Below are 26194 nucleotides of genomic sequence, written 5' to 3'. Positions count from 1 at the left end.
TCTTTTTTTCCCTAAGGTAAATTAACCCTTTCATCATCATTTGTGACCGAACTATCTCTTTTGCATGCGAGATTCCACCATATCTATTTTTTATTTTTAAATTTTAAATATCGTGCAAAGCTATCAGATAGCTAACAAGTCGGTCCAAAGCATTCCTCCAGAGTACTTCGCCACAACCATATCCGGTTTTTTTCCTAAAATAAATTAACCCTTTCATCATCATTTATGACCGAACTATTTCTTTTGCATGCGAGATTCCACCATATCTATTTTTTTATTTTTTAATTTTACATATCGCGCAACACGATCACACAGCTTGTATATATATATATATATATATATATATATATGTATATGTATATATATATATATGTATATGTATATATATATATGTATATGTATATATATATATATGTATATGTATATATGTATATATATATATATATGTATATGTATATATGTATATATATATATATATATATATATATATATATATATATATATGTGTGTGTGTGTGTGTGTGTGTATGTGTATATATATATCTATATCTATATATATGTGTGTGTGTGTGTATTTGTTAATCTGGTCGCGTGTGTGTGTGTGTGTGTATTTGTTAATCTGGTCGGTAAAAAGAAACAATCGTAACAACTGGAGACATCCAAAGAACGGGAGTAATCGGATTTGGGTAACGGCTAGGGATAGTAGCTGGTAGGACGCGCCTACCGGATCATAAAACGCAACCGCGTTCCGGTATTTTGTCCGTTGCGATCGCGGCGCGTGTCACGGACTCCCTCCCACCTGGCTTTCTCGTGCGGTACACCCCACGTCCACCTTCGTGTGATCTGTCCCAAATATCCAAACAATCCCAACCTTAGATGAAGACAATTCCAACACTTTCAATCCTCTCCACGATGGAACACCGGGCCACCGACCCTTTTGAGGCGAACTCACTGCCAAATATTCTAGAATAGGAACTTATACTGGGAGATATTCTCACGGTATAAGTATGTTGCACCAAGATGGTGACATAACTAATAATAGGCTCGTCCTCTTCTCTTCAATTGCTATTTTACCTTGAACACTCCAAAAATATGGAAAAGAATGAGAGATTAATTTAGTCTCTGCGATAAATTCAAATTAACACAAAAATTTAATGTGCATTAAATGTAATTTATTTCCTCCACTTATTTTTTATACTTATGCCTCAACCAAACAACAAAATCGTATCTATTTCATGAAATAGATATAACCTTCCAACGTTACAATGGATATTCCTTCAATTTGTATTCCATAATATAAAGGTATGATAAAAGTTATCGAGACTGAAATAGTAGCATCAAGGATGGCTGTCTGAGACAAAAGAATTTGGAGATAAGGAAGCTTTAGAAAAACTAAATATTATGTGCAAAAGTAAACAAGAATAAGTATCTAAAATATGCCTCTTTGCTTTTATTGATTTCCATTTTTTTTTCATTTTCTTTATTCCAATAAAAACAATGTTTTTTTGGCCAAGTAAAAATGAATAAGTGAAATTTGTTCAACTTTACTCTAGTTTTTCCATAAATCCAAGAGGATCTTAAACAACCACATTTACCCTACTTGAAACTTTTGCATGTAGCATATGGTGTTTGTTGGTATAGTTGTTTGGAAGGGGTTTTCACTGCCATTTAACCTTTTATAACTTTTTAGGGTCTTCCTTGTTTCATTTTTGTGCCTAACATTCTCGTAAACTATTTGATAGATTAAAAATATAATAGTAAACTAAGATATTTATAAAATGGAACAACTAAAGCCAAGTCTGATATTTTATTTCTTAGATCACTCGACCATTGACCTTCATTATCACCTTTCATGTTATGTTGCCCTTCTTGTTATATTTATTAGAAATATTTTTGTATTTTGCTCTCTTCTAATGATTCCATGCAACATGCTCTTGTAATTGTCTGGTGATTCTCAATGAAAGAACTAGAATTAAATTATGGTTCTAAATGAAAGAACTAGAATTAACTTACAGTGTTTCAAAAGCAAACGAGCATAATCATTCTTGGATCCATCCAGATATAGGGATTGTTGCGGTTCCAATTTGGCCCGAGGATGACCACGCCGGAGGAGTCGAGAGAGCTACTAGAGTGTTGGAGAAGAAGAGGACGAGCCACCTCCCGCGGTCAGTGGTGTACCTACACAAAGCCTCACCGATATTTCCGATGAGCACCCTCCGACGATCAAGCTAGAGTAGTACTCAGTTGGTCCAACCAAAAAGTCCCTTAGGTATACCTGACAGGGCTATTTATAGTCCCTGTGGAGAGGCCCAGGTAGCGGAGGTATTGTTCGTCCTCATCATGAGAGGGGATGGTTATAAGTCAGATGGCGCGTAGCTAGAGCTTACTGGCGGCGTGCGGTGCCGTCCGTTCTTGGAAACGGTAAGGTATTGACAGTCGTAGCAGGGTATGGCCGGAGTAGCACGGTACTGTCCTTGGCTGTCGTGGGCCAGCAAGTAAAGCATGGCATGGTGGCGTCGCAATGTACGGCCACGTAAGAGGGTGTGGGCGCGCACATGGGTGCGGCCGTGGGCAACGCCGAGCTCATCGAGAGGTCACATCATGCATTTGACGAGGTCGACTTGACGAGTACTGAGGCTAGCCTAGCATCCCGGGTTCCAAGGTGTGCTCGGTAGAGCGCCTCAATCTCAAGGGTCGGGGCGTATTATTGGAGAGGGCGCCCCAAGCTCGATCGGGACGCGTCGGTGAATAAGGAAGGCACCCCAAGCTTGGTTGGGGCGGGTCGGCGATCATAGAAGGCACCCCGAGCTTAATCGGGGGCGAGCCGGCGAATGTAGAGGGCGCCCCAACCTTGATCAAGACGAGTCGGCGAATATCTCTAAGGTCGAAGGAGCTTTTGGCGAGATCCCAGGTCGGGTTGGCTCTGGGCCGGAGCGAGATTCCGTCTGGCCGGCGTTGTCTATTGGGCCGAAATTAGGTGGCCCTTTTGTTGTGGGTAGGACGATCTATTTCGCCTCTCAGAGATTATCTTGATATGCTGGATTATAGAGAAGGATTCCCTAGTCTAAAATTTATCAATAAATGTACACCCTCCAAATAAATATACGTTACATCTATTCTACTTCCCCAATCTGATCATTTATCTTTTATAGTTGTTTCATGCAATTATATGTCCACCATAAAATAAACGAAATAATTTAGAGTACAAAAATTATCACGAGTGATTCCTTTGTTACTCCAAACTTATTATTTTTGAAAAAAAATATTTATAGGTTCTCATATTAGGCTCGGTCGCTTTAGTGAGAGGCATGGATTCCATGCCTCAATAATAAACGCATCTCATGTCCTTAATATTCTTGATTCTCCCTAATATGCTTGAAATCAATCCCGCAGAATTCCGTAAAATATTCGAAGACATCAACATACGCAAAGAATTCGTTGCCAAACGTTCGCCAAACAAAACGGCCGGCAGACGAGAGAGAGAGAGATGAGAGACGTCGTACAGCTCTATAAAAGAAAGAGTAATGCTTTGGAAGGCACGTATACCCACGTACAAGACACATGTCCCCATTCCCTGGCTGGCGGTGACCTCCTCCCCAATCCATCCAAACCAGACCGGCTCGGTTCCTCCGGTCCAATCCCTGGTCCGCGCCGCACCACCGGTCCGATCCCGCCACCTGTATACCCCCACCCTCACATGCCGGGCCCCACCGCCAGTCTGTGCTCCGTCTCCCCGTAGCCCCCCTCTTTTGTTTTCTCCCCTTCTTGTCCTCCTCTTTCCCTCCAGGCAATAACCCTTTCCCACCCCTACCTATAATTACACCCTCTATTTATGCTCACCCCTACAACCCCACCGTTCCTGTACTTCTACCCACTCTCTATAGCGATAATGGATCGGCGCACCGCCCTCACCGTCGCGCTCCTCTGCCTCGTCCTCGCCTCCGCCGGCGCCCAGGTCCCCGCTGGCGCCCCCACCACCACACCCGCCGCCTCCGCTCCCACCATCTCCGCCGCCGCCCCGACTTCCACGCCCACCACCCAAGCCCCCTCCGCCGCTCCCACTTCCAAGCCCACCACCCACGCCCCCTCCGCCGCCCCCACGACCACAACCCCCACCACCCGCGCCCCCTCCGCCGCCCCCACCACTCAGCCCACCACTCCCGCCCCCTCCACCGCGCCTACCACCTCCCCTCCTGCCGCCCCGGTGGCCATCACCCCCGCCAAGGCGCCGGCCACGGCGCCCCCTCCGACTTCGGCCCCGGTCTCTTCTCCCCCGGCGCTGGTGCCTGTGAGCTCTCCCCCGACGACGCCTCCACCCACATTGTCTCCCCCCGCGCCGGTCCCGGTCGCCGCCACTCCGACGCCGGCTGCCGCCCCAACGAAGCCCGCCGAGGTGCCTGCGCTGGCTCCGAGTAGGAGCAAGAAGAAGGGCCCCGCCCCCACCCCCAGCCAGTTGGAGACGCCCTCCGCCGCTCCCGAGGCCGCCTCCCCCGGACCCAATAGCGGAGCCTCCGACAATGCGGTACGCCCTTCTCTCACTCCCCCCCACTTCCACTACTCGCACCGCCTTCGCCGCTAGCTAACGTGCGCCGTAGACGATCTGATCCGATCGGAGAGCTCGTCCCACCGGCGTACGATAGCGGCGCAGTTTTGGCTAAAGTGTGCCGGAAAGATCGACGCCGTTGGTCGTATCAGCTCGCGCTGCCGGTCTTTCCTTCCCCGTTTCAGTAACCGAACAATCAGAGCGGGCGCAGGCAAGGCACCGACGCCGTGCTCCAGCGGTTCCGTGACGGGAACTCAAAATTCACACTGAAATCCGGCAGAATGTGACTTTTGAGTTCCGGTCGGGCGAGCCGAGTGTGGGTCTCGGACGCGACGATGTCCTCAACGAGTCGTGGGTAAAGAAATCTTGACCGTTGTATTGAGCCTCTCGAGCCACCCCATAACTTCGAGATCTAAAGTTTTTTAGCCAATAGAGTAACGACAAAGCGAAGGATCTCGAGATCCAGCTGGACTCCAACTCCCGAAAGAGGCTCGACACGGTGTCCATCTCGGTGGTTCCCTTTCTGTTCATGGACACGTGTCAATCGATGATTATTTCAGGTATCTGGTACTTCCACCTTCCACTGTTACGCGGTGGAACACTGTAACCATGGCTCCCATAGCGCCGTTATAACGTTATAACCGTCTTAACGTCGCCGTTATGACGGATGGATAAAGTAACGTCGCGACTCGCGAATAAAGTTAAACAGTCGACGCACGACGCTTTCACGTCGTCAGCCATTGTGGCAGACGGGACGGTGCCAGCTGTAAATGTTAGTACGTCAGAGATTCTGATATTACGACAGCATTTATCACAAGATATCTTTATCCATGAGAATCTGTAATGCTGTATTGGAATAGATTGCTGTATAGGATTTTCCATGTCCGCTTGTAATGTAGCCTAGTGGACGTTTTGTGATCCCGTGTTGTGTGTCCCAATTTTTTTAACTATGTTGATGTCCGAGAGTGGTGAGGTGCTCAAGATAATTAGAGCCCTCTTGATTTATTTGAAATTTCTCTTTCGGATCGAACGCTAATCTTGGACTATGTTTATTGATTAGCTGCTCATTTCTTTGGATGCAGAGTGGAGCGAAGAGTGTGAGGAAGAAGATTGTAGGACTGACTTCGGGGCTGCTGCTCGCCACTGCCATGGTCGTGATCTAGTGTCCAGGCTGCCGTATATAGTAATGGAATAGAAATTCTCGAGATAGCTGGTTGAGCTTTTCTTATTTATCTCGCCGTATTGTGTATTTTGGTCCCCTGCTAGGTATCTATTTGCCTTGTTTATCTCATTGACGAGAGCTGGTTGTAGGTGCATACGCTCACTTGTATTCTTTCTTTTGAGGTGACATTGCATTTGGACATCACTTTATTTTTACTTGGGTGATTTAGATTTCTAGTGCTTCAACTACGCCACTTGCGGTTTAATTAGCAAATAGCTTGCAATAAAATTAGCAATGATGATGTAGAAAGTTGAGTTGAGCGGGGAGTGTGGACTACTCATAAGACAACGCAGCGAAAATCAGGCCAATAAAAAGTGGACAAGAGCAAGATGTGCAATCAAATTGCCTTTGTGTTCTTGATGAGGGCAGATAACATCCATTCAAGTCGCTCTTCGGGTCTACTTTGAGAGGTCTCGTAGAACATTTAATAAGTTCTCGCATTGATGGAAAACTGTCATCAAAGTACAGGTATATGCGAACGTTTCCATGTATTGGGATAGCAAGAAAAATCGATTCATGCCTCATGGTGGAAACGAAAGAACCAGGAAAAGGAAGAGACCCGTAATCGAATACGGCGATCACACAACTATTATTTCTTATTTCTTTAGGTATCGATTGAAAAATATTATTTATTAACACAAAAAAATAAGGCCACAGTATTTTGGAAGGGAGAAGCGGCGTCTGCCGTGTGAGAGACTTTCATTCTTCCTTTTCTTTGTTTGCAACAAATGCATCGTGTAACGCTCCTCCTCATTGCTCAGGCCTACTCCATTAATGACATCTGTAGAACCCAATTTAATTCTGCCATCACCATTACTGTCACCACGAAAGGGAAGTTCCACGAGAACAAGTTCTGGATCTCTCTGCTACAAACATTGAAGACTCGACGAGCTCAGAAATCTGGGAGAAACCGGGAAAGAGAAAGCACCGGCAACTCTTGTTATCTAACGCTGATCCATTAAGCTTTCCGCCAGAAATCACTGTCACTGGATAATTTCCATAAAACATACCACGTGGCTGTGGAAACAAAAATTCACAAAACAACAATTATTTGCAGACACAGCGAGAAGCTCCTGCGGACAGGCGTTTGCGAACTGCGCTCACCGACCACCTAAACCTTCACGTGTATACTGATACTTCTTTGATGATGCGTTTCATGTAGGTTCTTGATAGATTTTATGTGCAAGCGTATACACATTACCTGCCCCAGTTGTTAATGCATCTTCAGTTCAATTGACCTTGAGTCCAATAGGGTACGCTTTCTTGAGCGGCACTAATTTGGATTCAGATGATGCCTTGGTAACCTGAGGTCAAGCTGGAGGAAAGTCATACCTCACGATTCATGCGAACGCGTGGGCCGGGAGAAATGTTTGCAGTCGTATGCGACTTAAAATGGACTTAGAAAGATCATCACATTAAGCTCGAGAAAAGGTATATATCGAGCTGCAGTCGGTAGGGAGAAATGTTTCCACTTGGAAAAGGCCATCTGCCACAACGGGTTTAGACGGCTCCTTCACACACGAGGTCAAGCTGGAGGGACGATGTGCTGCCGGCATCCTCTTGGATAGTATTTCTAGTTACAAGAGGCTTTGCACAATAATAAATGAGTCTTGTGTCCATATCAAGCCGCACGAAATACGTAAATAACTGGATTAGAAAAACACTGAGATTTCCATAAAGCCGTACATTAAAATTGATTAGAATGGAGCCTCGATTTCTGCTGGAGAATATGAGAACCGTGAGTGTTGAGCAGGGAGACATGTCTCCACTTGAAAGTGGCCCTCCTTTGCAAATTACACCTGGATCATATTGCTTACCATCGACTAGGAATGGCACAACCCATAATTACATTGTCCCAACTTTCAGTCATAGTTACACATTTTTATTTTTTTTTTACGGACAGACATAATTATCAGAACATATCTCCCATAACAAAATGGGACTGACTAGTGTACAACATATCAAAAAAAATCCATACAACGGAAGCCTCAAAAAAAAAAAAAAAAATCATATTATGCCCTAACCACCTTTTGATTCCAACATTTCAAAGTGCTACAACTGGTGCTTGTCAATCAAATCTCTGATGTTTGACGAAATGTATATCTGGAACAAAGATACGAGACTCTGCTCAAACTGCTGTCAAAATCTGTCGTTATCAAATATACCAGAAGGTCTAAAGGTAGGATTGGCAGAACTCACCTCAGATGTGAAATAGATCACATAGCCTAGACTTCATAAGAGCTTAATGCGGCAACAACTGATCCTGTTGTGGTGAATGTTGAAGCTACATCTGGATAATCTTTCCAACCTGTGTTGATTCGTACAGAAGGATAGAGCCAAGGCTTTATAGAATCCAGGAAGGCATCTGGACTGGAAGACATAATCGCTTCCCAGTCAACCTGAATGCCTTGTGGGATGTTTCCAGTCACCTCCATGTTGGCTGCAAGAAATAGCCCCAGCAATACTACATAACCAACAGCTGCAGAGCCTCTTGACAATGGCATGAAGTTGTACCTGCAAACCCAGTTGCATAGTCATCAAATGCTGGAGTAATGCAAAACATTGGTTAGATTGAATGCCTAAATATGTTCATTCATTACCAGTAGTATGTCATCCTCACGATTGCATCCCTCACTTTCTCAAGCATACTTAGATCATTTGAGCAACATACTTCACCACAATAGGCATCGCACAGGGCCTGTATGGGGATGAGTTGGAAGTGAATTAACATAAACTCCGATATATGCTTCAGTGGAAAAAACTTCAAATGAAAAAATATTGCCTGGTATGCTATGCAACCATTCACCACTGGTAGCTTTAGAAGTAAAACAATATAATGTCTAAAGTGCAGTGGCAAAATCACTTCTTTCTGAAGATAGGAAAACCTTTCTAATTTTGTAAAAGATGTGGAGCAGCCCTACTGTATCTTGTGTTTATAGATCCTCATTATAAAGCAACCAATTATTTCATCAACATAGTACTCTTATACTAACATGTAAAGAGCCTCCTATGAATTCCATATTCAAGCAATTCTTCCACTACAAAGCCCAATCATCAATCATCCATTTTGTTTTAATTCTTGACTTTCAGAAGGATGTTCCTTCTCATGTTAAATACAAATGACGTAAATTTATTATGCTAAAAATGTTTCATCAAAATCAATATAGTTTTCAAGGGTAAAAATTTATAAATTTGTCAGAACAAACAAAGAACATTACATTCAGTTCAGTTGGTACTTTGAAAAGCCAATATGCAAATAGAGTCCAAAGGCAAGATACTCTCTGAATGCGTCATTTTCAGACTTGCAACTGGAGATATACATATCTAGAAAGAAGAGTAGGGAGGATAAAGTGGAGAAACATAAGAGATTGTTAGACAACATTGACAAACCAGCAAAGCTGGACACAAAATCTTATACTGATTTGATACATATCTACAATAGAGAAGAATGTTAAGCGATGTTGAACTATTCTTAGGGAAGGCCTCCAGAAAGGTTTCAATAATGGGGTTATTCTAGTATAATGGACCCCCAACGAAACTGATATTAAATGTTATAATGATTGAAAGGCTTTCCCTACAATGTTTTATTTGACATTTTTGTATTAAAATAGTGACTATTACAATGACTGATATAATGATGTTACAACAGAAAATAATAGGCAATAACAGGAAAATGACAACAATATTTTTCCAATCACTTTTCATTTGATAAAAATGTTATTTTCAGATTGTACTCACTTTTGGAGGGAAGTTAATAAAAAAATTGAATTTTGAAATAATAACATTTTATTTATTTGTAGAGACAATGCAATGGAAAATAATGGCTGTCGCAATTCAATGGTCCATTATGACATTACAAAACATGTTATAATGGCCATTATCAGTTCCCCATTATAATACACATAATGTAACAAACAGGGCCCAAAACCATTACAACAATGACTGTTATTCTAAACCTTGGTCCTAATTTCAATTCACCATGAGGTGCATTTAAGATTTAGAAATTGTAGCTGCAAAGAGCACAACTCTAGATTGAGAAGATGGAGCGCAAAGAATGAGCCAAAGATGGTTTGGTGATAGGGGGTGTAAGTCCGGAAATGCTGTATTTGTAAAAAGAAATATTATCTGCAAAAATTGACCTGGACCCACCAACCTGCAGTGGATGGGTTTGGCAGGGGACTTCTCGTAATCAGGTTGGTTTCAGATCACTCATACCAACCCAATAATAAATGAGCAGGATTCAGATTTAGCCACTTGAATGGATCACCATGGGTAAGCAAATGCTTATCAGCATGTCTAGTTAGTTCTCAATGTCTCATGAAAGATGGTGACTGGAAATCAACCACTAGCTAGGTTCAATTTGATTGAAATTCCTTTTTTTTTCCTTTTTTTTTTTTTTTTTTTTTTTGGGGGGGGGGGGGGGGGGGGGGTGTTGTGGGTGCGGGCAGGCATTGCAATTGACTTTCTGCCCCTAGCTCTTTCCCCTATTCTCTTGGATGCTATTGGGAAGGCTAAGAGAAGATCTCAAGTGTGGATCAGACTTGAGGTCTCCAGGACAAGAGCTCACTACCTATCTCATAGAAGAATTGAACCCAAAACTTGATATTTGAAATAAGGATCCTCTCTCTCTCTCTCTCTCTTGCCCGCGCACACTTTCTTTCTTGATCTGAAGCAATGAAAGCAGTATTGATGCAGATATGAAATTTCTAAGAAATTAAAATCAGGACTAGCAATTTTAAGAGAATCGGAGTTTCAATCCTGATTGAGAATTGGAACTCAATATTATAATATGGGACATTGAAAGTGGATGTTTGATGTATGAGTGCATAACGCCTTGACTTTGTGATAGACATTTATTTGACCATCGGACTTTTATTCTTATAGTAATGAAGTTTCTACTTTCCCACTAAAAGAAGAGGCTTTTTGCTTGATTATCTTGATTCTCGTATCTGATTTATTTGGATTTGTCATATCTTGATCTTAGGCTTATTTACTCTTATTGTTGAATTTTAACCTTTTCTCCTTTTGTTAATTTATGGTTTGGCAAATAAGATTCCTGCATTACTTGTGATTGTTATGATACATGAAGGTCAAATTTAATTCCGTTGCCCGTGATCTTCGCATGCCATGTTTTGCTTTCATTTTTTTTAGTAATACATGTGACTGAGAAATGAAATTATAATTGAGTTGGTGGATCAAGCATGGGTTAATGTAAATGAATTGTGTTTGGCTTCATATTATTTGCCCAACTATAAATGGGTTGGGTATGGGTTGAAGGTTTTGAGACCCAACCAGATTTCAACTAGACAACCAATTATCATCATTACTAATGAGATGCAAGATAAAGAAATAGTGGAGCTTGAGATGTGGACCAAAGATGAGTTTGACAACAACGATGGCGTAAAATTAATGATGCAAGCTAGATATTGAAGAAGGAAACAACTGAAGGTTTCGCCAAGTCATAGGCTGTGTTAGACAAAAGCTATCTTAGGACATGCATGTATCCAACAATGGGAGGCCAAACCTCCTGTTTGAATCACTAGCACTATCTACTTGATTTTTAGGGCTGATATGGCAGGTTGGACCTTCTTCCTAACCAGGCCACTAATCACCTGCCCAAAAAAAGTTGAAGTGTGTAACATGATACTATGCGTGCATCCCTGTGTTGTTTGCAGCTCAAGAGGTTTTCCAAAGAGAATTAAGCTATAACTCTGTTTTCAAGTTCCCTCAACAAAAATCCTTCTCTCCAGAAGCTTAAGCTATACAGAGCCAAACATTGGCATCTGTAAGACGAGCATCTCAGGTTCAAGACAGAAAAAATGACAGTTACTAATGATGACTAGGATGGAAGTGGGTAGACAAGCTTCACACACACGTTTTGCACTTCAAAGGTTTAGCCTACGAAACAAGAAATGGAAAATAACAACTCATAGAACTAATGGTCAAGGCATGTTTAGTTATTGAACCAATTAATATGCACTTGACTGCCTATCCATATACATCAGAAGAAATGAAAAAACTAGCCCTTGTTTCTAATGATCTCAAAATTCCTGACTTGAAATCACATATAAAAGTTAATGTTCTTTTGTGCATGATCTGAAATTTATTTGTGGAACTAAACATGTACTAACAGAACGATACTTGTACACTAGCTGATATTCCTCAGTATGCAAGAATTTGCAACACTTCCCTCTTAACCCTTGAATGCTGATGGTTTTATATTCAACAATAAGATTGAAAACATAACCATCACAATAGGGTTAAGTGCAAAGAAGGAAATGCTGTGAGATTCTAGGATCGTAGGGAACATCAGATGTTCGACCTCAGATTTTCCTATTGATCTTTGGATGAGGACAGAGGTCAATGCCCATGGTGTGTTCATTAAAGATCATAATGGGTGGAAACTCTGTCCACCCCAATCCTCACCACCCCTGTAAAAAATAAATTTAAAAAAAAAAAAAAGAATACAAGCTTCCATTTCACTTCCATTATGTTTTAATAAAGAGCCACCAGTGATCATAATGGTGTTTTATTTCACTTCCATTTCATTTCCAATACAGAAACATCAGAAGCGAAGAATTACAGTGCTTATCAATCTTTCTTCATATATCAAAATGGATCAGGTCATACCTCCCATGCAACTGTCATTTCTGCATAATATTCTTCCCATCTGGATGGCGTACAAGGTGTTCTAATTGCGAAGTCAAAACCTCTTTTGTCCCTGCAGGTCATCATGTTAGTAAGAAAACAAATGAACACAATGCATGGAGGAAAGGATATCTCGAAGAATTACATTTTTTGAACAGTAATTCTTGTCCCTTCAAGGTACTTCCTGAAAAAAAGAAACATTTTTACCAGTCAAACAATGTGAGCAACAGTGGCTGTCATGGATATAAATTCTGCTCAATGCAGAATTCATGAGCACATTTAAGAAAAGAAAATTTCAAAATACTATCTCAAACATCATTACCCCTCAAATGCTGTACTATCACAAGTGGTAGCTACCCAGAAGTTCTCTCCTACTATATCGTATAGATCAGAGCAGGATCCTGCATGTATTATCTGCAGGTGATATAATATGTTAGCAACTCAAGAATTCGCGCACACCAAACAGTAAAATCAAGCACAATATAATATAGTTCAAAAGTACAGGCACACGTAATAACAAAGAACCATAATGCAAATTTACACGGTGCCGCATGATAAAACATGATTAAGATTAGATTCCGCATGTAGAACTTTTGGAGCAATTCAGCAGTTATTGGATTTCATAAAAATAAATCCAAAGGCATGTAAGATGATCAAGCATAACATAAAAAATATGAAATCATAGCTTTTTTATGATGATAAATTTCTATTGTAAAGAGACATGCTGGATGTGGTACCACTGTAATGATAGGTGTTGATGGAACTCACTTTTTGTAACTTCCCAGCATCTGAGAGATCAACAGTGTGATCCTCTGCATTATTTACGTACTTTGTAACTCTCATGATAGTCTTAGCGATATCGAGCGTCCTGCATAATCAGACAAATCCTCAGTGGACACTTTAGCTCCATTGCTTTTGACTCATATATAAGATGTACATCTATACCTTTGATAATTTGGAAAGTAGCGGACCACCTTTGCTTGTCCAAGAAGCATTGGTGTGTGCGAACCAAATCCAGAATTGAACTCTTCACTGGTTTTGAGCAGAAGACAAAGCTAAGTTATCGATTTAATATGATAAAATGAACAGAAAATATGCACTAAGAAATTATAATTTCATATGATCATGATGTCTATATTGTTTGAGATGACCATATCAAAAAACAGAGACCACCTTAACATTTAGAACTCTACCAAAACAACATGATAGGAACTTGTATAGCTCACCGCAAGATAAATGGAACTGAAATCTTAATTTCTTAAATATGTGTCAGTCATCATAATTACACCTAGTGTTGCATACCTGAATAAATCAATGTTCTTCACTCAATCAAATTATCTGGATATGCATTAGGTGTTCAGCTTAAACTATAAAGTTGAACTAGCAAGGTAATTATGCTTGGTTCTCTTATCCGCTAGATGTCATTGTGGTTCAACCGTAGGGATAAACCATGCGATCCTATGCCTCATCTGACATGAGCTGCTGTCTTGTGCAGCAGTCTATGTTGCAGCACATGCAAGCACATAGGAGGGACAATTGTTATTCCTGTGGATCAATGCAAATTCTTGGCACAATATTATGCGCACAATTTATGATATTCAACAAGCACACTAGCATATGCAACATAACTAATAATTTAAAAAATTGATGACTATATTCAAGTAAAATAATAGGAAAGTGGAGGGCAGGTATATAGGAAAAGAAAATTAAAAGACGATATATTTTCATGGTATCAACTTATGCAACTCATAAAATCTGAAGTTAGTTTAACATAGCTCCATCTAACTGAAAATATAAAGAGGAGAAGACAGATTTATGAAGAAAGGGGCAATCATGTGCAGGCTACTTAAAAACACACTCCAGATCAAGGGCAGAGTTCAAAGTTTAAGGAGAAGCAACAGCAAATAAAGGAAGCAACCGATGCTTTGGCCATTCAGTTGACTGAAATTTCCAGGACGAAAAATCAAGCAAGGGTGCAGGAAGAATAAGAATGAAGAGAATGAAAGAAAAAAAGGGTGTTCTGTGTGAGAAAAGCTATGACGATATCTTTCTTGCAGACTGGAAAAGTCAAAAGAGTTGGGAGCATCACTCCAAGCCTTGCCAAGGCGAAGAAGAGAAAAAAGAAAACAAGTAGTTAGGAGGGATGAAAAAATAGAGAAAGATCTGAGAATTCCCCCCCACCTTTCTTTTTCTTTCCTAAATCCTTTATGCATCAGCTAGATTATGAAATCCCCTTAATGTTTGGAGCCTTTGTCAAAAGTCCTCGCTCGGTCTTAATCTCTGCTTAACTCTCCAATATCATCCTAAAATCCTACTAATGTAAAATACGCCATATGATGGGCCTCACTTAAGTTGCCATGTGACAGTCACATGATCGCTTGAGTGATATGGAGACCCCACATCATGATTCATAAGCATATAATCAACCCCTTAAAAATTAAGCCTTTCACATAAAGATGTTAAGAGAGAAATAAATAGCAAGGAAATAAACATTAGGTTCCAAAAAAGATGGTGGCTCTTCAATTGCCTAGGAGTGTCTAAGAATGATGAAAATATGATCAAATAACCACATCAGATGCATCTGGCTTTCTTTTCATTGTTTTGTACTTGTTGTTTATGCTACTGCACCTCTACATTGCACTAGAATGTTGTTTTAACCTGATGAACACAATCTAGAATTTGTTTCTCTCTCTAAATATCAGCTCCATAAATCATAAAAAAGCTAGATAAAAAAAATAATTAAGATAAAGCGGCTTACCTTAGCTTGTTCACCCAGACAACAGGATCACAGGGTTCAGAGATCTGCCTCCATTTCACAGCAATAGAGTATATGTCATGCCATGACAGCAAACGCCCAGACGCATATCTGTCTTCATTTAAGCCATACAGTGTTGAAGCTTCTGAGGAGCTACTAGTGCTACTACAAGCGCCACCTCTATTCTGGCTTAGCATACTGAGTTTTTCCCTTTTCCTAACTTTTTTCCCATTTCTATTTGCATTCCTATGAAAGCGCCAAGTCTTTGCAACCTTCTGAGCTATCTCAATAGCAGCTAACCCAGCCATACGATACTGCAAAGAACGTTAAGAAGTTTTTTGAAGTAAAATAGTTAGCTATAGCTGCAATATACAAGTCAAAAAATAAACACTACGGCATAGCTATAAAAAATAAGTTGGACTGCCACTAAAATGTGGAAACTTTGGCAGAAGTTTTAGCGATCCCAAAATCAATGATAGGCTTGGAAAATTAAAGATCTATATTATTAATTTTGATTTGTATATCTAAAAATGTCTAGAAATAAAGAAACTTATCTTTTGGAAATCTCTAACATACTCATCAAGTGAGCGCAAAAATTGATGGTACCAATCATGCCAGTGCATCAAAATACGTGACAAGGAAATTACATTGGAACTCTACTTTGTTGATCATGATCTACACATCTTAAAACATGTATAGATCAGAAATCAATAGGCATTGATGGTTCAATAGCAAAACATCATATCATGTCATTGAAGCCATCCCATTTTGCACCTACTTGAGGTATATGTTGAAGACCACCAAAACATATGTTACCAGGAAAAGAAAAGAAAAGGCCACTTAAACACAAGATTTCTCACATAGCAGCTTTCCAATCTTGAATATTAGCAACTTCTTAACTCAAAACAAGTTGCCTTTCCCTAATGTGTCTATAAAATGATAACATTACATCACATTAATGTCCCACTAAAAGGAATTTGAGAAAATATAATAAAATCAAAAGCCACCTCAAATATCAGAAGAAATCAAGATTCATCACCATGTCTGAATCAAATTGATGTAAAGCAATGCATCATTAGAGTACTTATTATTAAAGACGTAGCAAAACTCTAAAAGCATTTCTGGTTGTTTAATTCTCATACTGAGACAATTTCCACTGGTGATTCTGCATATGCATTTAATAGCCTCCAAAGCAACCATGAATTAAGATGGCAGCTTGGTTACTATAACCAGCAATCTTTATTAGGACCATCCTATAACTATTCCTAGTCCAACCTTACGAAACTTTATTTGCCATCCAGTTTTACTAAGACATACATCCCCTGTTAAAATAAGTTTATCGATGACCTTACAATCTCTATGTGCTTAATCTTATTTAATATTTCTCTTCTACTTCCTGATGCTTTACAATCTGGCAATTGACCATGGAATTCAGTATAGCCCTTAATATTTAATTATGTAAGAATAGTTAAACTACATTCTGATATTATACCTTAAAGAAGACTTCTTAAATACGTAAAGATGCTTGGTGGTGTTTCGAGGATCATCTAACTGGTATGACGACATAGGATCATAGTTACACGAACCACCAAGAAGCGTTTTATCCACTTGAAAAAATCCTTCACACTTCTAAGCTGGTGCACCAATGCATCTGAGCTTTCCCAGGCACATTCTGCAATCTATTGTCACTTGACACCATTAAACCACTTATAACTTAACTACCATTACAATCATTTTCAGCATGAACCAATTTGATCTAAATAAATCCACAGCCAATGTGCCATATTTCAACAAGTATGGCATCAAGTTTTGATCCTTCTTTTCTACTCATTCTAATTATGGACTACTCTTGTCTGAGTTTGTTATAATTCCTACAATTTGCATCTAGGTTATATTAGACTTTTCATATCTATTACTGAACCTTTGCTTCAAGCTGTCTCCTCTCAATATCAAGGTCCCAGAATATCTTATTGTGCAAGCCCATTCTATCTTTAATTTTCCATAGTGTATTATTACTATCTTCTCAATTCTCACAACTTCTCTGCTTAACCTAACAGCCTTCTTTTAAGCCATATTGAATTTACCCCATCCAATAAGTTTTATAAACATACAAATAATAGCAATAATAATAATATAATGGTCATCACGATAATCTTACAATAAATATACCATTATATAATAATGCTGATTTATGCATGTATAGTATTGTATAAATTGAGCAGATTATATTTATATACACCTCTCCCGGGAATGTAATATATCATACAAAATACTAATTGATTCATGTAAAACTGTATACATATGATAGTCTTTACAGCAATTTAATCATATACACCTTTTCCCTTCTACAGCACCAAATTTGGATTAATTCCTACTCCTTCCAACAACATTAAGGACCTGTTTGGCTAGCCAACCAGCTTATCAATGCGATATCCCATGTGGGTGAGAAGATATTATCAGATGATGCTGAAAGATGAAGTCTTGGTGGGATCATGGGAATCTATTGAGTCCCACGTCCCAAAATTTTGAGAATACAAGAACAAACCTTTTCAGATGTATTCTAGTACCAACAAATTCAAGATTGGGAAGCAATGTTCTCACATAGTTCCTCCCACTCCTCTCTTCATTCCCTTTCTTGATTTAGCAAATCTTAGCTCCTTACACACAGCAAATGCCTCACGGACACGGAGATCAGGTAGCCAAACAGGCCTTAGATAGGTAGGGAACAAGTCAACATGTTCCTTTAGCAGTTTTTAAGACACGTCTATTTGTAAGATAAAAAATGTAACCCAGCAAATAACTATGCATTACACTTTTTTTCCTAATGCTGAAACAATGTCACTACAGCAAGTGTATAGAAAAATGATTTGCATAAAATCAAGCAAGGACAATTGTGCCGGAACTGGGGCCCGGACCGGTTGCTCGGCGGCACGGGTCGGTATGGCTTCGTGCCAAGCTTGTACCGACACATTAGAGGGGTCGGGGGAGAGGGAGAACAGGAGAAAAGAAGAGAGAGAGAGAGAAGGGGAAGAGGGGGAGGGAGGGCCGGTGGAGGGCCAGCGGAGGCCGGAAAGCCACGCGGGGAGGCGAAGGAGAGGGTCCACCCTCGGTTCCTCTGTTTCATTCGAAACAGGGGCTCGCCACTGGTTCCCCTGGTTCGTTCAAAACAGGAGTCCTAAAGGCGACCCTTTTTATTTTTGAGATTTTTAATTTTTTATAAAAATAAGTGAAACCGGCAAGAAGTTTGCCGACTCACTTAAAAATCGCAAAAATAAAGAGCCCCCTTCAGGACCCCTGTTTCGAACGAAATAGGAGAACCGGAGGCAGAGCCCCTCCTCTACCTCCTCCGCATGGCGGCTCTCCGACCCTCCGCCAGCCGGCCTCCACCTTCTCACTTCCTCTCCCTCTCCCTCTCCCTCCTTCCCTCGCTCTCTTTTCCTCTATTTCCTTCTCTTCTCCCCTTCTGTCGCCAGTTTCTCGTTTTGGTTGCTAGAACCATTCCGGTCCGCCACTAGTACAGCTTGGTACGCTCTGAACCGGACGGTTCGGGACGGTTCCGCCGACCATGAAACTAAGATTTGTCGTACCAATCGGTACCGTACTAATACCAAATCCGTATGCAATCTCGTAGCACACCAACTCTTGGTATGCCTTACCTTCACATATCGTACTCATACTCACACTATAATAGGATGGTACTAGTACGGAGTCCGATACTGAGACAGCGAACCTTGTATAAAACCATATGAATCTATTAGTTCACTTCTCATGTTCATAATACAACTCGATGGGATATATTCTCATCCTCCGAAGAAATAAAGAGTCTGAGCTACTCTAGAAATACAGATTGAGAAAATTCAGCCTAATAAAATTTATAGATTTCTGGATTACAAAAATGAAGCAAGCAACAAATCTGAAACATCATATGATAAAATTTGAAAGTCAATGCAATCCCAATTCCTCCTATTATTTAATAAACCTGATAGGGTGTGAAATATTAAAAACAGAAACAACAAGCTAAACAAAAAAGATATGAATCATAACAGCAATCAACAAATTGCATATACAAGGAGAATAAATAGGATAAAAGAACCAATTTTTATGTAATGAAATCAAAAATGTTGGTCACCTGACGCCTATTTGGCAAGAAGCCAGGACAGTTGTATTGGATCTTCTGTCCAATAAAATCTGCTGCTTGTAGAAGAGTTTGTCTATGCTTCGTGACCACGAATTCTTGCTTCTTAAGTCGGCCCCTTTTTAAAGACTCACGCAAGGGAGGCTGCCGAAAAACTCTCTCACATACATATTTTGGGTGCAGTCTTTTGCACCAATATTCCTGCAAAGAGATGGAAATGATGCACGTCAGTCAATGAACACAGATCAGATGACCATTAATAAAAGAACAAACCATATAAAAGAAAATACAGAAAAAAGTGCAGAAACCAAAATCGCAAGCATTTTATATCTTATTCTAGTCATCTAAAAATATCCTGCATACTCATAACAGCTACTCTCGAGTGAATTGGCAGAGAGAATATTCACAAAAGTTCTTTATTGACATAAATTTCAACAACAAAAGAGCCCACCCAAATTTATATGAATTTGTACTATCATAGATGTCTGCACTTCATACAACAATTTTCAATAGAGCATATAAAGAGAGAGAATGTTTGATTGACACCATGTAGATAGGTATTCCCCATGCATCCTGTTGCTAATATTTAACCCAATTTATTTGGCTTTATTACCTGGCATCCCGAACCCTTCTTAAAAAATTCAGACCTACCACATAGGATCCATCTTTTAACTTTGGACTTCATAGAAAATCCAGCTATAGCTTGAAATTGCCAGCAGGAAAGTTGGGAGTTTTGGTGTGGTTTTACAAGGAAGGTTCATCCCGACCTTCCAATTTCCTGCTGGACCCTAAAATCTGGTGAATCAAAACCTGTCTTGTCAAAAACCAACAGAACCATAACAGTTTGGTGTGGTTTTACAAGGGAAATCTATCCCAGCCTTCCAACAACCTGCTAAACCACAATATCCTCTTTTTTGGCGTGCCTAGTGCTAGCTACTTGACGCAGTTGGAGTCTTTAATCCTTTCTAATTCATAGGCCACCCCATAAGTCCTTATAGTTCAAGTATGCTTGGGACTCATAGTTTTTCTGTACTGAAATTTTGGTCTTCTATCAGTTCAATTTACCCCAAATTGATTAGATAAGGCTTGTATTCGTATACATATTACAATTTCCTCTTCCCATACTTAAACATTATTTATATTTGAACTTCTTTGTGTTACCCCACGAATTCTCCATAACTCCATATAGTTTCATGCATGGTATGCCGAACCGGCCCGTAACGGCCGGTACGAATCGGTCCAGCCAGCTACCGGTACGCCGGAGCCGTGGAAACCGGTACGGGCCGGTTCTGTGCCGAAGACGAAGAGAAGGAGAGAGAGCGCGGGGAAGAGAGGGAGGGAGGAGACCTGTGCCCCCCCCCCCCCCCCCCGGGGGGCCTCCGCCGCCCCTCCGCGGCTCTCCGATGGCAACCACAAATCTCCTCCCTCTCTTCCCCGCGCTCTCTCGTTCTCTTCTTCTCCAGCTCCGATGGAGAAGAGCTGGCCGATTCGTACCGCCCGATTCCGGTACGAACCAAAACCGTACCGGTCCATTTGGCGATCAGTATGCCTACCGGATCCGGTACGGCGGACCTTGGTTTCATGGGATTCATATATTCCTACCACATGTTGAATTTTGCCACTATACCTTAAGGTAAATCATTCAATTTTTGGGGGGTTGACATACATGTGCACATGGGTGGCAATGGGGGTCCAGGTTCAGACCGGGTTAAGCGCATATATCAAGTTCCTATGGGCCTGACCCTAACCAAATCCAACCCACTTATGGGTTAGGGATGCCTGACTGAAACCTTAATCAACCTGCCAGACCCATTTCTGACCCATTGACAAGTCTTCACCCGGATCCGCATTGTTTTGGCCTGTTTGTTGCATGAACAAGCTCTTAGTTCCATAACTTTTGGGGGTTGTTTATACCATATGTTATATCAAAACCTATTTTACCATATCAAGTAATCAAAACCTGTACTGCAATTAACAACTAAATACATGACAATAAACAACCAGGTCCTTTGTTCTCAATATATGTTCTCCTCAATAGAGGGTATGAGTTATTGGATCAATATCCAAATGACTCATAACACCTTTTGTTATATAATTATATTTTCAGCTAGAAAATAATATATACCTATATCTCCATGACCTGACAGGTTGAGGGGTCTTGACCCATACCTACATGACATGCCGGAGGTCGGGGTTAATTGACCCATACCTGACCATTGAATCCAACGTGTTTGGTTCAGGCAAATAGGTCAGGGTTAGGATTGTCACCCCCTAACTCATCCCATAGTGAACATTTCTGCCTGCTAAAAAAATTTCAACAATTTCAAGGAAAAATGCCGTTACCCATGGACTAAAAAAATGTAGAAAATGTTCATCTCCTTCTAAAACATTTTCTTTTAAAAAAAAACCACCATTCCAGCTTTTACATACTCAACATTCCATCACATTTTATCATCCTTAATACAGAACATCCAACTCTTGCTTATAATTTTGTAAAATCAACAGCCCTCACTTGACAAATTGGTAACTCCAAGAAACCCAACTTTGAATTTACACTGAAGATAATAAATTAGTGTATTACACCCATCACATCCCAGAATAACCAGATGTAGAAGAAAAGGGAAAATCAAGTTTTTAACAACCCACAAAAGTGGCTCACATGATCTTACCACTCTAAAAATAGTAATTTTGCCAGTAAAGAAGTCCAGAAATAGTGCTAGTAACAGCTATTCAAGGTATTCATGAAGCATAAGAAAAAGAAAAGATCAGATTATTAGGCAATGAGGTGGAATTATAGGGATAATATGCATAGGATTGCTTCTGTAATAATGCGACTGTAAGTTCATGATGCTTCAAGCTTCCTGTTTACCCTACTGAGAACCCTTTCACTGGCATTATGGATAATTTTCAGTTAAAATAATCAGAAAGACTTAAATGCTTCAAGAGCTCTTGCAGACAAACTTGTGATTCTGATTAGTCCTAAAAAGAGTAAACATGAAGAAAAGACAACCCAAGGAATTTGTAGAAAATGGAACAGGACAACAGGCATTTTCAGTACCCCCAGCAGCAAGTTGCTGAGATCAATTTGAATTTCAAAAAATAATCTCTGACATTTTTTTTGTGTTTAGACTTTTTGAGTCATACAATAAGAACTGAGCATAAAGGGGAAAAAATGGAGGAGAGATTTATATCAGTGGTCGACTCTTGGTGCCATGAAAATTAATTTGCACAATCTTAGTACCGTAACATCTGATTGGCACCCTTGGTTTCATAACAATCTGTGTTAGTAAATGCATATGAAAAACATCCACAGATATAATTGATCAATAAAATGTGTTAAATATCAACTTCAGAAATTATTTCATCAATGAAATTCGCAAACTAAAATTTAAAGAAAAAGAAATAAAAACAAAGAAAAAATGTGCTTTCAAATCACCAGCACTAGCTTATGGCACATGATAAATGATCTATGATACTAAACTCAAACTCAACTTTCTTTGAACTTGAGACTTTACAAGTTATCAATCTTGAATTCTTATAAACTAAGTGTTGACAGCATATTCTATCTATCCAGTTGCCAATAAACAATTACTACAATGCTGAGATTAAACCAACATATACAGTCAACATTTTTTTCTGTTGGACAAACCTCAGAATATAACAAACAATTAAAATATTACAGATGAGGGATTAAAAAAATTCTCAATAACTGAGTAAGTGAATAATATGGCTCATGATCCACATAAAGTTGGATCTCCACTATTATACATATCAAAAGGCATGAAAATTGAACATCACTAACAATAATTTAAAAATGATAATACCTTGAAAAGTGGATCAATATCTCCATCAATATCAAACCAACAGAATTCGCTGTTAGCCTTTGAAGCAGTGTACAATGCAATTTCCTTCTACAGCAGATCTCAGGAGGGAAAAACCAACTCAGCAGTTTAGTATTTGCACAAATGGATGATATGAAGACCAAATAGTAAATTAAAAACAACATAAACAAAATAAAATCATCTACAAAAAAGCACATTCAAGGAAGATTAGTTGATACAAAAGTACAGCACTACTGAAAGCAATATAGTAATAACCCATTAGAGATTCAGAAAGTGATAGAGACATTTCACAAAACAGACATGCATTAAGGGGAAGAGAACAAGCAAATGACATCCATTTACCTTGACGAGTTTGATGGATTAATCTTAAAGATGGCATATTAAATCTTGGTACTTCAGTGAATCTTCATGGATATATCATGATTATATCCCACTTTATGAGGTATACACACAAAACATGCGCCCGCATGTGTGCTTATGTACATGGTGATTGAGTTTGGCTACAACTCTACTAACAGGATTTGAAACCCAACTCAAAGTACATGATGGACTACCTAAATTGAGATCCACCTATAAAACTACAACATCTAAAGGGTTTAAACATAAAATTTGAATGACATGCACATTCCATGCAAATGTCTTTCAATTGACATAGAACGCATAGAGAAGCCAAAATGCATGGTAAGAAATCGCTTGGCTATCGTTCATAATGGGAAAACAAAACAGTTTATAAACCAACTACAAATTTAACATCTACCTTTTGTGCAGAAAACAAGGAAAGAAAAGGTTTATTGGCAAGACTCATCAAATCTGCAAGTTATATTGACTGGAATATGATCCATTGTTTGAGAACATATCATAACCATTTCTTAACTCAATACCAAGCCTCTTGGAAATGGAGTATATTCCCAATTGACTGGAATATGATCCATTGTTTGAGAACATATCATAACCATTTCTTAACTCAATACCAAGCCTCTTGGAAATGGAGTATATTCCCAACCGAAGAGGCAAAAGAGTTGCCTGCTTAGCAACGAAAAAGCACCCCTCCCATTTTCAAGGGGAAAAAAAGAATTCTAGTTAGATACTATTATCATCTGATTTTGTAATCCTATTAATTCGCACAATAAAGGAAGGGATTGCAGTTCTCAAAAACAGAGGAGTGGATTTGCTGGAATTAGCAAAATACAGAAGTCTCTTTCCAATGACATTGCAATCAGTTCAATTTATTAAGTCAAACCTTCAAAGCAAAATCAACAACTCACCAAAGCTTCAAAAGGAAGAGGGGAAATGAGAGCAACAAAGAAAGAAAAAAGCAACAAAAGAAATTAGTGCTGAAGAGCTAAAATATGTATATAGCCCAGCAGCAGATAATTTTGCCACTAAAATAAGAAACTGGAAAATTGAAGTGCTAGTAACAAGAATAGCAACACAACATTAATTTCCAGAAAGCATTTAGAAAAGTTTTAAAGCCGTAGCAGATAGTTATCTGAAATCATAATGCTGAATTAGGCCATTACTGATTAAATTACCTGATAGAAAGCCAAGCACTGAAGTACAAATTTATCCATAGAATCAAGTTCCAAATCCAGTACAGCATCATAGTCTTTGACCTGGAACAAAAGCAGCACAGGAGAAAAAACTAGTAAAAGGGGTACTCCATGCATTTGGCCAGAAGAGGTTATGGGTGAGACTGGCTTAATAAACTGAGCAAACAAAAGTCAGAAATGAACCTATGGTAACTTAATATATGAAGATAATGCAAAATATTTGATGCACCTCTTCAGAATTACTTTAACATGGAATGTTGTTACAAGCGCAACTGCAATATGACAGAGGGTTCACTTGAACATTCCCAAGAGTGCTATAAAACCACAGTTTTTTTGACTAAATGATAAGTTTTACTTGGAATATATAATTAACATGAATTTTGCTACTTGAATTCTGTATTCACAAAAATTTGAAATCCTGTTCCTTCTGTACATATATCCTTAGGATTGTGAGTTGATTTCTAAGGAAGCTCTGACACTTATTTTCAAAAGAACAGGTCTAAGTCTGCACGTGCATGCATGCATACAAGAGAGAGAGGGTGGGGGAGTAAAGCATTTGCTGATAAGGTGTAAAGTACCGCATTTCCATATTCTCCAATTGCATGATAGCAGGAGGCACGTAAGTACAAGCATTCAATATTTGTGCTTTCAATACTCAATCCAAGAGACAACTCTTTTATGGCAATCCTGCAATATCAAATCACCGTGAGTAGAACAGATAAATCACAGAAAGCTAAGAATACAGACATGAAGTAAAACAACAATTTATGAGGCTTCGATATTCAACAAACTAGCACATAAAAAGAGGGAGATTTCCATGCAATCAGTCATTTCATTCCCTTTTTTATTCCATATGGATATCTATGTTGCATTTAAGTACCATAAAATAGATTTTGGACAATCAACATATGGTAGCAAGAATAACAACAGCATCACCCGCATGTAAAATTCTCTGATTCACAAACTGAAGTCCACTATTAACATCGCACAAAGAAAGAAAATGTTAATAAAAGAAAAGAAGAAAATTAACAGAAGACTGTAGTCCAGATTTTATGTCTGCAAATAATGGAAATGGAAAATTAATAAAGTCAACCAACATTTGGGCAACCAGTTTTTACCCTTTGAATTTTTGATGACTAAACAATTCCAGGAGTAAAGCATGTTCACTCCTAGTAGCAACCAGCCCTTATATTTAGCTCTTTGATCTTCGATGGAAATCTAACCTTACTGCAACTACTGTCCCATTCAGACTTTACCATCCCCTAACGACCAGCTATTTTTAGGGCTGCAAATGGGTCGGTTTGACCCGCATAGACCCGACCCAACCCGAATTTTAGGACCCGTGGGGCCGGGTCAGGTCTTATATTTCGACCCGTTCTATTTCTCCAGTCAGGTCTGGGTCAACCCATTCTTGACCCGACTAGGACCCGACCCATTTTTTTTGGGCCAATTTTGGATCTTTTACCAAAAGACCCGAATCGACCCGAACCCAAACCCGGA

The 26194-nt window shown here is 39.6% G+C and overlaps 2 protein-coding genes across 3 annotated transcripts in view; one reads left to right on the top strand and one right to left on the bottom strand.

The window, feature by feature from the left end:
- The first annotated feature begins 3798 nt into the window (after nt 1–3798).
- On the top strand, nt 3799–5919 carry LOC103700904 (uncharacterized). The gene is made up of 2 exons (XM_026802103.4): nt 3799–4521; nt 5625–5919. The coding sequence occupies exons 1-2, from the start codon at nt 3832–3834 to the stop codon at nt 5703–5705; spliced, it is 771 nt and encodes a 256-aa protein (XP_026657904.2). The 5' UTR covers nt 3799–3831; the 3' UTR covers nt 5706–5919.
- Nucleotides 5920–7433: 1514 nt separating this feature from the next.
- SRFR1 (Tetratricopeptide repeat (TPR)-like superfamily protein) overlaps nt 7434–26194 on the bottom strand; it is a 40522-nt gene continuing 21761 nt past the window's right edge. The window contains exons 12-24 of one of the 2 annotated variants that reach the window (XM_026802104.3): nt 25273–25381; nt 24677–24757; nt 23127–23213; nt 19297–19503; nt 15171–15481; nt 13358–13444; nt 13181–13280; nt 12735–12826; nt 12558–12596; nt 12395–12485; nt 8365–8462; nt 7964–8278; nt 7434–7888 (exon numbers count right to left, since the gene is read on the bottom strand). In XM_026802104.3, the coding sequence (XP_026657905.2) occupies nt 7990–8278; nt 8365–8462; nt 12395–12485; nt 12558–12596; nt 12735–12826; nt 13181–13280; nt 13358–13444; nt 15171–15481; nt 19297–19503; nt 23127–23213; nt 24677–24757; nt 25273–25381 (1591 nt within the window). In that variant the 3' untranslated portion in view covers nt 7434–7888; nt 7964–7989. The remainder of the gene's footprint in view (nt 7889–7963; nt 8279–8364; nt 8463–12394; nt 12486–12557; nt 12597–12734; nt 12827–13180; nt 13281–13357; nt 13445–15170; nt 15482–19296; nt 19504–23126; nt 23214–24676; nt 24758–25272; nt 25382–26194) is intronic. The other variant, XM_008782669.5, reaches the window with a different exon arrangement.

Source organism: Phoenix dactylifera, chromosome 1, assembly GCF_051530095.1.
Source record: "Phoenix dactylifera cultivar Ajwa chromosome 1, Ajwa_hap1_PhDact_Kaust_v1.1, whole genome shotgun sequence".
Classification (NCBI taxonomy): Eukaryota; Viridiplantae; Streptophyta; class Magnoliopsida; order Arecales; family Arecaceae; genus Phoenix; species Phoenix dactylifera.
Note: the sequence above shows the minus strand (reverse complement) of the source record. Positions and strands in the feature narration are given on the sequence as shown.